At 66.1% G+C, this 14,571-nt stretch overlaps 3 protein-coding genes across 4 annotated transcripts in view; 2 read left to right on the top strand and 1 right to left on the bottom strand.

Annotated features, from left to right (window-relative positions):
* Window positions 1-1,742, top strand: part of CHLRE_08g373500v5 (uncharacterized protein) — an 8,772-nt gene extending 7,030 nt beyond the window's left edge. Inside the window, exons 12-14 of the mRNA XM_043065118.1 lie at window positions 198-300; window positions 682-776; window positions 998-1,742. Coding sequence (XP_042922119.1) covers window positions 198-300; window positions 682-776; window positions 998-1,171 — 372 coding nt within the window. The 3' untranslated portion in view covers window positions 1,172-1,742. The remainder of the gene's footprint in view (window positions 1-197; window positions 301-681; window positions 777-997) is intronic.
* Window positions 1,743-1,860: 118 nt separating this feature from the next.
* On the top strand, window positions 1,861-6,912 carry CHLRE_08g373550v5 (uncharacterized protein). Its single transcript, XM_043065119.1, has 7 exons — window positions 1,861-2,215; window positions 2,502-2,521; window positions 2,814-2,970; window positions 3,240-3,335; window positions 3,602-3,674; window positions 3,985-4,058; window positions 4,195-6,912. Exons 1-7 carry the CDS (start codon window positions 2,078-2,080, stop codon window positions 6,760-6,762), a joined length of 3,126 nt encoding a protein of 1,041 aa, XP_042922120.1. The 5' UTR covers window positions 1,861-2,077; the 3' UTR covers window positions 6,763-6,912.
* Window positions 6,913-6,936: 24 nt separating this feature from the next.
* On the bottom strand, window positions 6,937-14,540 carry CHLRE_08g373583v5 (uncharacterized protein). 2 transcript variants are annotated; one of them, XM_043065121.1, is made up of 10 exons: window positions 14,364-14,540; window positions 13,348-14,113; window positions 11,610-11,885; window positions 11,191-11,321; window positions 9,882-10,303; window positions 9,465-9,595; window positions 8,900-9,168; window positions 8,285-8,382; window positions 7,905-8,017; window positions 6,937-7,601 (listed from the first exon to the last, which is right to left on the bottom strand). In XM_043065121.1, exons 1-10 carry the CDS (start codon window positions 14,432-14,434, stop codon window positions 7,299-7,301), a joined length of 2,580 nt encoding a protein of 859 aa, XP_042922121.1. In that variant the 5' UTR covers window positions 14,435-14,540; the 3' UTR covers window positions 6,937-7,298. The 2 variants fall into 2 exon arrangements, with proteins under 2 accessions (XP_042922121.1, XP_042922122.1); XM_043065120.1 differs by having other exon boundaries at window positions 13,348-14,116.
* Window positions 14,541-14,571: the final 31 nt, after the last annotated feature.

Raw genomic sequence — 14,571 nt, forward strand, 5'->3', positions numbered from 1 at the left:
CATGCAGCGCTAATACGGGATGCGCGCTACGCGCGCACAGCTGGCCGCCTTCTCCACCACTGGACTCCACCCCCACCCCACCCCGTCCAATCATTTCTGAACCGCCCACCCTGCACCCCCGTTTTGTTGGTTTTGGTTTAGTTTGGGCTGGTATTTACAACCCCCACCTTCGCATGTGAACGTACGCCGTGCCGCAGGGCTCACAGCGCGGGCAGCGCTTCACGTTGCCTACCGACTACGTGTCACGCGTGGATCTGGATCCGGACCTCATCGATGAGATCGCCGCCGAGGCGCCCACAGGCGCGTGTGTGTGCGCGTGCGTGCGTGAGCTATGCGACTGTGGCTACCGTAGCTGGTCGCGCGCAACGGGTGCAGCTGGGGCACGTATGTGACGAGGGAGGCTCGTGTGTGTGCGGATGCCGCCGTCTCTGGAATACCTGGCGCGACTCGTTCCATCCATCCATTCACCCATCCATACCTTACAAGAATCCCCCCCCCCGCAACGCCTCGGCCCCCTGCCAGTAGTATGACCCCCCTCCCCCTCCCCCCCCCCGCGTTCGCATGAATGGCTACCCCCCCTCGAAGTTGCCTACCGTCTACCATTTTCTTAGCTTTTCATGAATGATACCCGCACCCCATGCCTCACCTTCTTCTTAACTTTGCATGAATGTATTCCCCCAGGGGCTCCCGGCGGCCAGTCCCGTCCCCGTCCCTGCAGCACTGGCGGCCCGAAGCGGCCTGTGCTGGTGGAGGCAGCCTACGCGGCGGAGGGGCAGGTGAGGCCGCGGCATGCCGGGACCCCAGGGGGCCGCGGAGCACGTGCGGAGCGGTGCATGGGCGCAATGCCGCCAGTGCCCCGGCCGTGCGCCACGAATATTCTGTATATCGACACACGTGCGCCCGCGCCCCCACCTCCTCCCCGCCGCCTCCCCACGTCCTCCCCAACTCCTACCCGCCTTCTACCCGCCTCCTGCCCGCCTCCTTCCCGCCTCCGCAGATTGCCGGCACGGGCTTCCGCGCCCCCTCCTGGATCGAGGCCGAGCTGGTGGTGCTAGGCGGCCACACGCTGGGGCTGCTGTGGCACGGCCTGCGCAGCTTCTCAGCCTTCCGCCGCATGCGCCTGGCGACCCCCACCACACCACCACCACCACCACCACCACGACAACCATAACGGCGGCGGCTGCGACAACGACGGCGCTGTCAGCTGTTTCGCCCGGTGGAGCTGCTGGCGGAGGTGCTGCTGACTAGGCTGACTGGGCTGCTGGTCCATGGCTGGGGCGCTGACTGCTACGTGTGGTAGTCGGTCGCCAGCAGGAGCGGTTCGGCGGAGCGGCCGCGGGGGCCGCCGGGGCCGTTGGGGGGTGATGCTGGGTTGTTTGGGGGATGTTGGGTATGCGGCGAGCACGGGGCACCGTGCATCGTGCCTGAAGTGGAGACAAAAGTGTGCTCAGCGGTGCGTCGGCAGTTGCGGGCCGGGTGCACCGGCTGCCATACATCAGGGGGGTGAGCGGGTGTGCAGCGGTGCCTGGACGAATAGAGGGACGCCGGGTGCTGGTCGGTTGGAGCCGCGCAGTGGGTACCAGCTGCTCTGATTCGGTATGGGTGTGGCATCAGGATGTGAGGACAGGAGGCTTTAAAAGCATGAGAATTGACAGGAGCAGGAGAGTGAGGTGGCGTGTAGCCGGGCGGCACGAACCCAGACCGCCCGGCCGGCATGGCGCATGCATAATTCCAACCCATATCGCCACATCCGATGTCCATTCACACGCTTCGTATCAGTACCACATTGCGCCGCTGGCGTGGAGGGAAGCAGACAGGAACCAAATACCCAAGAACGCGGCTTCTGTATTCACTGTACCAACTTGATATTAGCTGCGGCTTACCGTTCACCAGCTCTTTTTATATACCTAGACATAGAGCGCGAGACTCAATCTCAGCAAATTGCCACCTGTTTCCCCGAGCTCCGCATTTCAAAACGAAACTATGTCACCGAAAGGCTCATATAGGAAATAGCACCTTCCGCGTGTGTTGAAGCAAGCCGGCTTGGCTCTTCAGCCCACGGGTCCTTGACATTGCTATGCCGTCGCGCGCGGCCGGCACCACGCCGACGCCGGCGGGGGATGAGAGCGCTACGGGCCTGAGCCGCTGCCGGGTGGTGTCTCGCGAGGACCACACGCCGCCCGGCTTCAAGTGGCTCGGGCTGCATCGCCTGCAGGTTGGCGGGCAGGCTGCGGGGGGGGAGGGAGGTTGCAGACACAGGCTGACAGGGGGTCGTAACACGGGGTCGTAAGTACCAGCAGGGGGCGGGGGAGAGCGTGTGAGGGCGGGAGCGGCTGCTGTGTCTTGGCGCACGTGCCACACAGCTGGCGTGAACCAGCTGTGCACGCTGTACGTTAGCGCTGCTGTACAGGACATTCAGCCACAATGCTGCTGACACTTCATGTTTGCCATCGCTTGCGCTCGAACACCCATCTTGGCGCACCGCCTCCGCCTCCACTCAGTATGAAGACCCCAGCGGCAGGTGGGTGGGCGCGGGGGCTTGGGCGGCTGACACCAGGGGTGGGTGGCCCTAAGGGTGGGTGGCTCAAGGTGCAAGTGAGTGGTGACCCGAGTGACCCCATGCCACCGCGTCATTGTGGCCTTGCAGCGCTGGCTTTGCTGCCAGGTCAGCGGGTCGAACCCTGAAACAGGAACCGCCGTGAAGCCGCTTTGACGGACGGTTTGTCAGTATTCATACCTCTATGCATCACCATCCCTGAAACGCACCCTGCAAATCCTTCATCAATGCATTGGTGGTTGGTTTCCTTTGGCAGGCGCTTCACCTGGGAGACGGTGGAGCGGAGCACACGCACACCAGCACCCACATGCACACCCACACCAGCGCAGCAGCTGCAGTCAGGCGGGGCCCCGCAGGGTGCAGGGGCCGGACAGCCGCCGCCGCCCTGTGACGGAGTGGCCATCCTGGCCAAGGTGCGTTGGTGGCGGGATGGGGCCGGGGCCGGGGCCGCGGCCGGGGCAAGTGTCGGGGCTGGGGCCGGGGTTGGGGCCGGGGCTGGGGCAAGTGTCGGGGCTAGGGGCCAGGAGCTGGAGCGCGTGGATGGGTTTGCGTGCGTACGGTTCGGGCGCGTGTCGTGGCCAGCCTATGGGGGCGCCAAGAGCGGCGCGTTGGTGTGCCGCCTGACAACCCCCCTGCTGCCTCCCGCTGGCCGGCTGCTTCCCCACCCCTGCGGCCTTGCCAGGTGACATCCTCATCTTCATCTGCACCCACGACGTCCGTGGCGGTGGTGCCTGTGGTGGTGCAGTACCGGCCGCCTCTGGACGGGCTGGTCATAGAGGTGGGGCAGGGCAGGGCAGGGGCAGGGGGAGCGTTGTTTCCACCATTCCCAGTGAGAACCTAGGAGACGCAAGACGCGGGCGGCAGGGGTTGTCCAGCTGTCGTCGGTCCTGGTCTTGTCGCCCCTCCGTCACCTAGCACCCACCGGGCGCCGAACTTGCACGTGTTAAAGAGCATAAGGAAAACATTACGCGTAGGACAGTGTGTCAACTTGCACGTGTGTATTTATGTTTAGAAACGTGTGTGTGTATGCGTCTGTGTCTGCAGCTGCCGGCGGGGCTGATTGAGGCGGGGCAGACCGCGCAGCAGACGGCGGAGCGGGAGCTGCTGGAGGAGACAGGTGGGGGGAGGCGGGGGAGGGGAAGGAGGCAGAGAGGAATAAATGACAAATGGGAGGCAGGGGATTGAGGAGTCCGAGCCCACCGATTCGGCCTTGAAGTGGAGGGGAGGTGGCAGGGATTGGCGTGACAGCCTACAGGGCTGAGGGTGCACGACGGTGCTACGGGATAGCGGTTGCTATTGTTGCCGTGGGCCCGATCCCGTTAGTCTTGTACTGAATAAGTGCGTCCCTGCGGCCCCGCCCCACGGCCCCCTGTCTCACCCCCTGTCTCCTCCCCTGCCTGCCCCCCTCGGCCCTTCATCACCCTCAGGCTACACGGGCCGGGTGGTGTCGATGTCATCGCCGCTGGCGGAGAGCGCTGGGCTCACAAACTGCTGCTGCAAGGTGCGACATAGTGGCGTGGGATGGTTTGGTGGTGGTTGCGGGGACGGGAGTTGTTTTGGACGATCGCATAGATATTTACTCTCACCTCTCATTCATACTAACACACTCACTCACACACTTGCACACGTACTCGCAGCTTGCGGTGGTGGAGGTGGACGCCCGCCACCCCGCCAACGCCGCCGCCACCCCCCAGCCCGAGGCCGCCGCCGGCGAGGTGCTGACGCGGCACCTGCTGCCGTACGACCAACTGCTGCCAGCGCTGCTGGAGCTACGGCAACAATACGACACGTATAGCTGCAGTAGTACGGCCGGCACATGCGGCGGTACGGGCGGTATGGGCGGCGGCGCTCACGAGCAGGGCAGTCGCGGCGGCGGCGGCAGCAGCAGCACTGCTCGTGTAGGGGTTGCGGGCAAGGGGGCGGCTACAGGCAGCAGGGGCATGCGCTGCACCATTGACTCGCGCCTGTACGCACTGGCGCTGGGGCTGCAGCTGGGCCGGGAGGCGGCACTGGCGGAGGTGGGAGGTGGCGCAGCAGCACCAGGCACAGCAGCAGCAGCAGCAGGCACAGCGGCAGCAGGGTCGGGCAAACACACGCGTGCGGGCACGCAGGCAGGCGTTGAGGGCCCGGCCGCGCAGCCCAGCGGCGCCCCAGCTGCTGCCGGCTCCGCGACTGTAGCTGGCACCGGGACAGACGCTGCTGCTGTGGACGGCGATGGCCCCTGTGGCAGCCGCACTAACCCGGCCACTGACCCAGCCACTGGCGGCGGCCCCGGCGGCGGCGGGCACAGTGGCGGCGGCTCTCCCGGCGGGGCGGCTGGGTCGGACTGGCGGCAGGCCTTCCTGGAGCAGCTGGAGGGGCTGAGCGACCACGAGATCCAGGCCATACTGGCCGACAGCGATCCGGATCTGGATCCAGACCAGGACCCAGGTGGATCCAGTGCCGCGGCTCTTATGGATCCAGATCACGATCTACAATGCAGCGGCCAGCTTGCCGCTTGGCCGGCGGGCGCCGTGGCGGCTGGCGGCGGCGCCACACACATGCAGACACATGCTGGGGACATGGATCTGGAACTCGACCTGCTGGGGCTTCGGAACCTGCCGCCGCCCCACCTGGGCTCGGATCTGGATCCGGACTTCGAGCACGCGCAGTGCGATGATGACCGCGCCTACCCCCACGGCGGCGCTAGCAACGCCGGCGCCGCCGGCGCCGCCGCCGCCGCAGGCGCCGCTGCCTCGGTGCTGGTGACTGCTGCGATCTCTCGTGACGGCGCGGGCGGCCTGGTGGGCGTGGTGCAGTACGGCGACCTGGGCGACCTGCTGGCTAGCGGCCGCCGCGGCCGCCGAGCCGCCAGCACCATCTGCACCAGCACCATCACCGGTCAGCATGGGGCCGCCGGAGGCAGCGGCGATAACGGCAGCTGTGGCGGTACTGGTGACGGTGACGGTGGCGGTGGCGGTGGTGGTGGTGCGGTCGGGGCCGCGGCGGTCGGTAAAGCCACTGCCTTGACCTCTGGCTCGCCTCCCGTGATTGCGGGTGCAGCTGTGGGCACGCCGGCGTTGGGGCGGATGGCGCCAGCCCTGCAAGCGGGCACACCCACGGCCCCCACGGCAATGACAGCGACTGCTGCGGCCACAGCTGCGGGGTCGCTGCAGGTCACTCCCGCCTTTGCGCTGCCGGCGGCGCTGCTGGCGAGGATGGCAGGCGGCGGCGGCGGTGGCGGCCGCGGCGGCGGTGGCGGGGGCGGTGGCGGGGGCGGTGGCAGCGGCGGTGGCCGAGAGGTGGCGGCGGGCGGGCGGCGGGACAGCGGCGCAGCGGCGTCCACGTCGGCGCCTGGACCTGCCGCCGCCGCTGGCGCTGCTGGTGCTGCTACCTTGGCGGGCGGGGGGTGGCGGCAACGGCGGCCAGCAAACAGTGAGGGCCTGGCTGGCACTGAGGCGGACGGCCCACGGCCTCCTGATAGCACGCAGCAGGACCGACCCAGGGGCCACCACAGCCGCCGCAACTACGGCAGGGACAACCGGGAAGGTGGCGGCGGCTACGACCACGGCGGCGGTGGTGGCGGCAGCGGCGGCGGCGGTGGCGGTAATGGCGGCGGCCCTGGAGGCAGTGGCGGCGGAGGCAGCCACCCGCACGGCGCAGCCGCAGCCAGCGGCGGCATAGCCGGAGGCGGCGGCGGAGCCGGAGGCGGCGGCGGAGCCGGAGGCGGCGGCGGAGCCGGAGGCGGCGGCGGAGCTGGAGGCGGCGGCGGAGCCGGAGGCGGCGGCGGAGCTGGAGGCGAGGGCGCAGAGGGGCAGGCCGAGGGGCAGGGGCAGGGCGCCCGCAGGAACCGGCGGCCGCACCGCCGCCCCCTCTTCTTCAAGCCCAAGCCCCGCGCCCCCTCCACGGTGGGCGGCGGCAGCAAGCTCAAGGGCTTCGCAGCCCACGCGGTGGGGCGGCCGGAGCGCGACGCCAACGGCGGCTGGCGGCGGCCGCCGCCGCCACCCGGCGGGAAGCACAACAACACGTCGCTGCTGGGGCTGCAGGAGGCCTCGGCGGCGGTGGCGGCGCTGTGCGACGGCGGCGCGTGGGCGGCCTGGGCGCGGGCGGAGCCGGCGGCGGCGGCGGGATGCGGCGGGGTGCTGGCGGCGGGCGCGCTGGCGGCGGCGGCGCTGGCGGCGCGGGCATACTGGTCGGGTGGCGGCGGCGGTGGGCGGGCGGGTTAGTGTCAAGGGGTAAAGTTGAAACGGCGGGTTAGCCGCGGCGCCAGGTGGCATGGCGTCAAGCAAGCGGTAGCATCGGAGGATGTTTCACTAGCACTCCGTAGAGCCCTCTGGCCAGCTGAAAGTTATGAGAACAGATAATGATCTGTCGGGCGGACATTCGAATGCGAGGCGTGGAAAGGTGTATACGTACACATCAATCTTGATCCACTTACTATGTTGAGAAATCCTAGACGGCAGCCGCCCTGGCTCACCAGCAGGCATCCATGCAAACTTCCACGTTACTGTTCGCCATCTGGCCTTTGTGCTAGACTTGCTACTCACACCGTACTCAGTACCTGATGCCCTGAAAGCTCAGTCTCAGTCACTGCATTATCGCATGCGCATGCGCACTCGCCGCTCGTACACCTCGCTCGTACGCTACCGTAAGCGTCCAGCGATCTCTCCCGAGGGCAGCTGCCGCTGCATCGGACTCTCACAACCTCGATCCCGACAAGAGCTAGCTCCCCAGTCCCCAGCCAGCCGCACCTATCCAATCCCTATCCTGACTTCGGGCCCCCGGACCCGTCGTCGCCCTGTCCTTCACCCCCACCACTCCCACTCCCACTCCCACTCCCACCCACAGCCCCCGCCAGCTGCTCCCTCAGCCGCGTCAGCACCGCCGCAAAGGGCCGCCCCGGTGTGCCCGCGTCCCGCGCCTGCGCCTCCTCCACCGCCGCCAGCGCCTCCGCCGCCCGGCCCGCCGCCGCCAGTGCGTTGGCCCGCCCGAACGCCACCACCGCCTGGCCACGCCACAGCGCGTCAGCGGCCGCATAGGCGTCAGCCGCCTCCAGCAGCTTGCCCTGGTCGGGTGGGGCCGTAGGGGGAGGGGGAGGGCTTATGTGCCCGAGCCCAGAAGCCCAATCAGGGGTAGGGGTAGGGCCGTAGGGGTAGGGGCTTAGGGGTAGAGGTAGGAGCAGCCGTCCAATTACGACGGCGTGGTAAAAATCACATTCATGAAGTGCCGACCCCCCTTTGAACTTATATACAGTCCCTCCCCCAATACACACACATATACACACCGACTCCCCCCGCGCTCTTTTGCATTGGGTTCGATTTAGTTTAGGCTGGTATTTCCAACCCCCTCCCCCCCCCGCCTCCCGCACCTGTGAGTGCAGGGCTGTGGCCACGCAGTACAGCGCCTGGCCGCGCTCGGGGCCGTCGGGCGGGGACAGCGCGGCGGCGGCGCGGTAGCACTGCTCCGCGTCAGGCCAGGAGCCTTGAGGGGCGGGGGCAGAGAGGGAGCGAGGGAGGGAGCGAGGGAAGGGGGCGGTTTCCATCCCATTGCATGCGAAAGCAATACAGGGGTGAGGGGACGTGCTCACCAAACGCAAAGAGAAAGGGGGGCTGCGGAGTAAAAGAGAAGGAGCGAGGGACGTCAACGGCGCTGCTTTGCAGCAATTGCTTAGCACACAGGCCCCGGCTCCTCCACTAGCCAATCAAGGATATACACCACCCCAGTTTCTACAACGCAACCCCCATCTACCCGTGAGCGAGTGCACTTGGCCCATGGAGTAGTGCGCCCGCACGTGGGAGGGGTTGAGCAGCACCGCCTTGCGGAAGCAGTGCAGCGCGCCCGGGTAGCTGCGGGTGTAGGAATGTGTGCGTGTATGTGTGGGGGGGGCGACGCAAGGATTGGTGCAGAGAAGTGTAGCGAAGTAGACAGGGAGGGGGGGGAAGAGGATGTGGTGGCGGTGTGTGGGTGGGGACTGGGCAGAGAGGGTGTTGCTCATGCCCACCCATCGCAGAGGGGAGGCGGGCGGAGCGTGTACGGTACTCGTTGGCGCGTCGGGGGCCAGGTGCCCATTGATGGCACCCGGCCATATTCACAACCATGCACCCACCGTGCACAACCACCCACCCGCCCCCGGATACCCCGCCGAGCCTCTCGCTTCCACACATAGCCCCCACAACCCTTCCACGTGCCGCCGTGCATCCACCGCTTCACCCCTCTACCCCTCTATGCACCCTCCCCCCCACACTCGGTTGTCAAAGCATAGGTCACGCTCTCCTCCTCGCTGTTTTGCATTGGGTTCGGATTACTTTGGGCTGGTACCTACAGCCCCCATCCCCGCCCCCCCCCCCACACACACACACTCACTGCTGCCGCGCCGACAGCTGTGCGCCCATGATGACCAGCACGTTGGGGTCGGACGTCTCAGCCACCCGCGCCACCAGCTCACTGGGCAGGTCCGCAAAGCGGCTGCCCTTGCCGCCGACACTGCTACTGCCGCCGTCAGTGGCTGTAGCTGCTGCGGCTCCGCCGCCAGAGGCAGTGGCAGTAGCAGCGGCAGCAGGAGCGGCGGCGCCGCCTTGTTGCCCGGGGTTGAGTTTGAGCCAGGTGCGTAGGGTGGGGTTGCGCAGGGCGGTCTGCGTGGCGTGGCACGTTGTGGGGTTGGCACACATTTGAGGAAGGAGCGTGTGGTACTTGCAAACCCCAGGCCGGTCCACGCCCCCCAGGCTCACGCCGTGGGCTCACGCCCATTATCTCCACATCACACTTCACGCCTCTCCCCCCTGATTCCGTGTCGGTCAAAGCCCCGAACCTTCGTGCCTTCCGCCTTGCACTGGGAATCCTACCCTAAGAATACCTCCACCCCCAACCCTTCCGCTCCGCCCCCACCCGCTCCCCCCCTCCCTTTCACCTGCCTGCGGCCCCCCCCCACCTGCAGCCCCAGTGTGAAGCCGGCGCTGGCGGCCCAGTGCAGCAGCACGCCGTGCGCCATCTGGAACTTGAGGTACAGGTTGGCGGTGGTGAGCAGGTACAGCAGCGGGGGCAGGGAGCGCAGGAAGGCGCCTGCGGGGAGGGTGGGGGCAGAAGGGGTAGTAAAGGGGGGCAGGATTGGGGCAAGACGGGGCAGGGGAGGGCCAGGGAGTGGAAGGCATGAAGGGCTTGCACGCGAAGAAGCATTGAGGGGAGGAGAGGTGCCGCCTTGCGAGGCAGTGCCTCCAGCTAACCATATCCCACCCCCACCCCAAGGCACTAACACACATAGCCTGAGCGTCGCACTGCATCGCACACAAACCCCTGCGTGTTTCTTTCCCTACTGCCCTTGTGCCCCACGTTGACAGCACCAACCCACCCAGCGCCGTGCCGCGTATGTCGGGCGACTGCGCCGCCGCCACCCCCGCCGCGCCGAAGCCCAGCCGCAGCGAGGTCATCGTCATGGCGTACACAACCAGCGGCAGCGCCAGCCCCGTCGCCCCCATCGGCAGTAGCACCTCGTTGGCGGCTGTAGCAGCAGCCACCAGGTCGGCTGTAGCGCCCACCCCTGGGAAGCCGCCGCCGGCTGTAGCCGTGGCTGCAGCCGCCGCGGCGGCGCCAGCGGCTGTAGCAGCATCAGACGCGGCGGCTGCCGCGGCTGTAGCAGCTGCGAAGGCGGGGGAGGAGGCGTCGGCGAAGCCGCTGGCTCCGATTAGGCCGGTGGCGGGAAACACCATGGCTGGCAGAGTGAGGTCGGGGAACCACAACATGCCCTCCGACTCCAGCCCCGGCCAGGGCAACCTGTCGGAGTGAGGTTGGTTTGGGTTGGGATGACTTGGGTTGGGTTGAGTTGAGTTGGGTTGGGTTGGGTGGGCGAGGGCAATGCATCAGGTCGTAAAAGTGCATTAGACTGGGTTGTGAAAGGCAACCAGGTCCTAATGGTGTCGATCGTTTTGATGATGACAGCAGCACACGGGTGGTCGGGGATTGATTGATGGCGGTGGCAGCTCATCATTACGCCTGTCTGGTCATCCCCGGACGCCCCCCCCCGCCCACGCCCACGCCCTCTGCGATTCCCACCACACTACCGCAAACCGCAAACCGCTCCACTGCGTGCTCGTGATAACCACCCCTCCGCCCACCCTCTCCACGCCCTGCCCACCTGCCCGTCCCCCTACGCGGTCCTCCTCGCTCTTTGGCATTGGTTTCGGTTGGTATGGGCTGGTATTTCCAACCCTCCCCCTCCCCCTGCCCCTCCTCTCCCCCTCTTCCCCGCCCGGGGAGTCAGTCGTGCCTGCTTCCCCTCCTCCCGCGCCCGCCCGCCCACGGCCCCGCCTCCAGCCCTCCACCCCATCGCCCCCCTCCCTTTCCAGTCACCCCCGTGCTCTGGTAGTTTGGCTTGGTTAGGTTTAGTTTGGGCTGGTTATTAACACCCCCCTACACACACACATACACACAAAACACCTACAAACCCTCCTGCACCTCCCGCTCACCTGGCCATGATGCCTAGTGTTGTGCTGACCGCCCCCCCCCCCCCACACACACACACCCACCCTCTCACCTGGCCATGATGCCCAGTGTGGTGCTGACCGCCCCCCCCCCCCCACACACACACCCTCTCACCTGGCCATGATGCCCAGTGTGGTGCTGACCGCCCCCCCCCCCCACACACACACCCACCCGCTCACCTGGCCATGATGCCCAGTGTGGTGCTTACCGCCACGAACACCGGCACCTGCACCAGCGGGTTCAGCACCAGCCAGCCGGGGTGCGGCGCACCCACCTTGGCACGCAGCAGGTGGAAGTTGGCCAGCACGGCCTGATGATGACGGGGGGAGGGGCGGGGTTACATTCATGATTATTTAAGAAGGGAAGGGGGGCGGGGGTGAAGCGAGTGGGGATAGTTTAGGTTGCCGTCCATGAAAGATGAAGTCGAATAGTGGATGACCAACAAGGCGGTGAGAGGAGGAGGTGAGGCAGGGTGCGGACAGCAGCGGTACTGGGGTAGGTGGGTTCCAGGCTCCATGGCCAGTCGCATCCCCCTGCCCCGCTGCTTCCCCGTGCCTATCCGTGCCTCCCGGTGCCTCAGTGCCCCAGTGCCTCTCACCTGAGACCTCAGTAGCCGGGCCCGCAGGTCCGCCTCCCGCTTCGCCACCGCCTCCGCCCCCGCCCCTTGGCTTGTCGAAGCCACCAACGACGCCGCTCCGCCCGCCCCTGCTGCTCCCCCTTGCCCCTGCTGCCCCTGCTGCCACGCCTCGTGCCGCTGCTGCCTGCCCTGCTCCCCCGCCGCCAGCTGCCGCGCCGCCTCCGCCTCCGCCTCCTGCGCGTCCGTCAGCGCCAGCGCCTCCTTGTACAGCGAGTAGTTGGAGCGGATGATGCGGGCCTGATGCAGGTGGGAGAGGGGGTAGGGTTGTAAATACCAGCCCAAACTGAACCAAACCAAGCCAAGCGAAAGTAGCGGAGCACAGGAGGGAGATGCGTGGGGTACGGCACGGAGGGTTCGCCACTGGTTCATGTGTATGGTGTTATCCTGGGCACCATGAGGACCAAGAGCAAGGATCGAGGCACCGGCCACCATTGCCCCCCGCCTCCCTCCCTCCTTCCCCCCACCAGCCTGGTCGCCCCGCCCTACACACACACACACACACACACACACACACACACACACACACACACACACACACACACACACACACACACACACACGTAAACCGTCGCTTTGCTGCATCGCATACACTGTCTTTGCACAATGTTTTCCTTGTGCTCTTTAACACACACACACACACACACACACACACACACACAGGCCAGCTCCCGCCAGCCCATGGCGTCACACGCACACACACCAGCCTGTGCCTGACACTTGCGCACACATACGGGATACGGGTTATGCGCGGGTACGGGGGTGACGGGCACACGCCCTTTCCTGCCAGCCGAGTCAGCCCGACCCAGCGTCTCTACAACCGCCGGCCGCCATGCGCCCCATGCAGTCGGGCGCTATTTGCAGCCGCGCGGCCCCAGACTCCTTCCCTTTCACGGGCATAGTTAGTGGGTGGGCTTTGGGATGCGTGTTTGGACATTTGATAGCTTGCTTGCTGCACGCCGCCCTCTTCCACCGCTGCCATTTCACATGTCCGTGACACTTCTGTGCTGCCGCCCAACGCCTTTCCATTCCCATGCTTATAGGTGAGCTCGACTACGACCAGCGGGCGGGAATACGGGAATTAGGCGTGCTGGGTAAACGTTGTTTAGCGCGCCCAGGGTGCGGAGCATGGACGCATACAGGTGCATCGCGGGGTCAGGCCGAATGGTCGCCCGTGGGGTTACAGGCTTATCGCGGGTAAGTATGACTACCTGGGTGACGACAACCACGCGACGCTCGGTAAATTGGTAGGTATCCGTAAGTAACTCCGGCGTCGTCTGGGCGGGCTTTCGTTTCGTTTTTGAACACACACACACACACACACACACGGCGGGAATCTGGGAATTAGGCGTGCTGGGTAAACGTTGTTTAGCGCGCCCAGGGTGCGGAGCATGGACGCATACAGGTGCAACGCGGGGTCAGGCCGAATGGTCGCCCGTGGGGTTCCAGGCTTATCGCGGGTAAGCATGACTACCTGGGTCACGACAGTCACGCGACGCTCGGTAAAAATGGTGGGTATCGGTAAGTAACTCCGTCGCGTCATTGGGCGGGCTTTCGTTTCGTTTTTTAACACACACACACACACACACACACACAGCACACACACATACACACACACACACACACACACACACACACACACACACACACACACACACACACACACACACACACACACACACACACACACACACACACACACCTGGCGCATGGACAGCGGCAGCAGCGCCAGCCTCAGCGCCAGCGTGACGGCGGGTATGGCGGCGGCCCAGGGCAGCCCGCATCCGCCGTGCACCGCCTCGTAGGCGCCCGCCAGCTGCTGAACCGCCGACATGGCGAGGGAGGGCTCGCCGGGGGAGCAGGCGGCGAGGGAGGCAGCGGAGAGTGAGGAGAGGGAGGTGAGGGAGGAGGCGGTGGAGAGTGAGGAGAGGGAGGCGAGGGAGGAGGTAGAGGCTGCTGTTGAAGAGGCGGAGAGCGCGGAGACGGGGAGGGAGGCCGTGCCGAGCCACAAAGAGGAGGCCGCGGCTGCTGCGGCCACGCCTGCTGCAGCTCCCACCCCGAGCACTGGCCCCGACAACGTGAGCGGGGAGAGCGACGCCGGCGAGTGTGGGGCGTTGCTTGTATGGGCGCTGCCACTGCTGCTGCTGCTCCTGCTGTCTTCGTGGAAGCTGAAAGAAGCTGTGGCGTGGAGGTGTGGGGCGTCCTCACCCAGCGGCGGCTGCCCGAAAGCGCCGGCGCCGTGATCCCATCCGTTGTTGCCACTGCCGCTGTTGCCGCTTCTGCTGCTGCCACTGCAGCCACAGCTACTGCTGAGGCCACTGTGGCTACTGCTATTGCTCTGGATAGCCCCTATCGTGCTGCCTGAAGTGCCAGCGCCGGCGGTGCTGGGAGCAAACGCAGGCGCTGCCGGGGCCGCTGTTAGAGCATCAGTAGCCAGCTGCAGCCAGGCTGCTGTGGCGCCTTTGCAGCTGCTGCATGCGCAAAGGGAGGAGTTAGATGGGTGGGACGGTTCATGCACGGTCAGGCGCGATGCCACGTGCACGCGGGGACGTTTCCTCTACTATGACACGCCATGATGGTGTGCGCGCCGGGACACATCCCCGATTGATGGAACGGGCTCGCTTTCGCCAAGCGGATTCCGGCATCCAGCGCAGCTGGAACGCGACGCCTTGTTGATTTGAAGTTCATATCAGCCTCCGAAAAGAGCCCGTCGCGTACCTGCCGACGGCCGCTGGATGGCTGGCCGAGCCCAAGCTCGAGCCAAACAAGCTGGCAAGAGTCCGCCTCATTTGTCACAGATAACTATAGCTAAAACCATCAAAGAGACCGAGTCATATGCATTGATGCCTTGAGGAAGTGGCAGTAATCAAAGCTCGCTGGCAATTTCCGCCTCTTTGTGAACTCCAAGCAATACAAATAGCTCTAA

Source organism: Chlamydomonas reinhardtii, chromosome 8 (genome assembly GCF_000002595.2).
Source record: "Chlamydomonas reinhardtii strain CC-503 cw92 mt+ chromosome 8, whole genome shotgun sequence".
In the NCBI taxonomy this organism is placed as follows: Eukaryota; Viridiplantae; Chlorophyta; class Chlorophyceae; order Chlamydomonadales; family Chlamydomonadaceae; genus Chlamydomonas; species Chlamydomonas reinhardtii.

Excerpts from the sequence above, each read along its gene's own strand:
- CHLRE_08g373583v5 (XM_043065120.1), bottom strand. The coding sequence starts at position 14,434 with ATGAGGCGGACTCTTGCCAGCTTGTTTGGCTCGAGCTTGGGCTCGGCC. Across the intron at positions 10,304-11,190 it reads ACACTGGGCATCATGGCCAG|GTTGCCCTGGCCGGGGCTGG; the intron begins GTGAGCGGGTGG and ends TCACTCCGACAG. Across the intron at positions 7,602-7,904 it reads CCACAGCCCTGCACTCACAG|GGCAAGCTGCTGGAGGCGGC; the intron begins GTGCGGGAGGCG and ends CCACCCGACCAG.
- CHLRE_08g373550v5 (XM_043065119.1), top strand. The coding sequence starts at position 2,078 with ATGCCGTCGCGCGCGGCCGGCACCACGCCGACGCCGGCGGGGGATGAG. Across the intron at positions 2,216-2,501 it reads TCGGGCTGCATCGCCTGCAG|TATGAAGACCCCAGCGGCAG; the intron begins GTTGGCGGGCAG and ends GCCTCCACTCAG. Across the intron at positions 3,336-3,601 it reads TGGACGGGCTGGTCATAGAG|CTGCCGGCGGGGCTGATTGA; the intron begins GTGGGGCAGGGC and ends CTGTGTCTGCAG.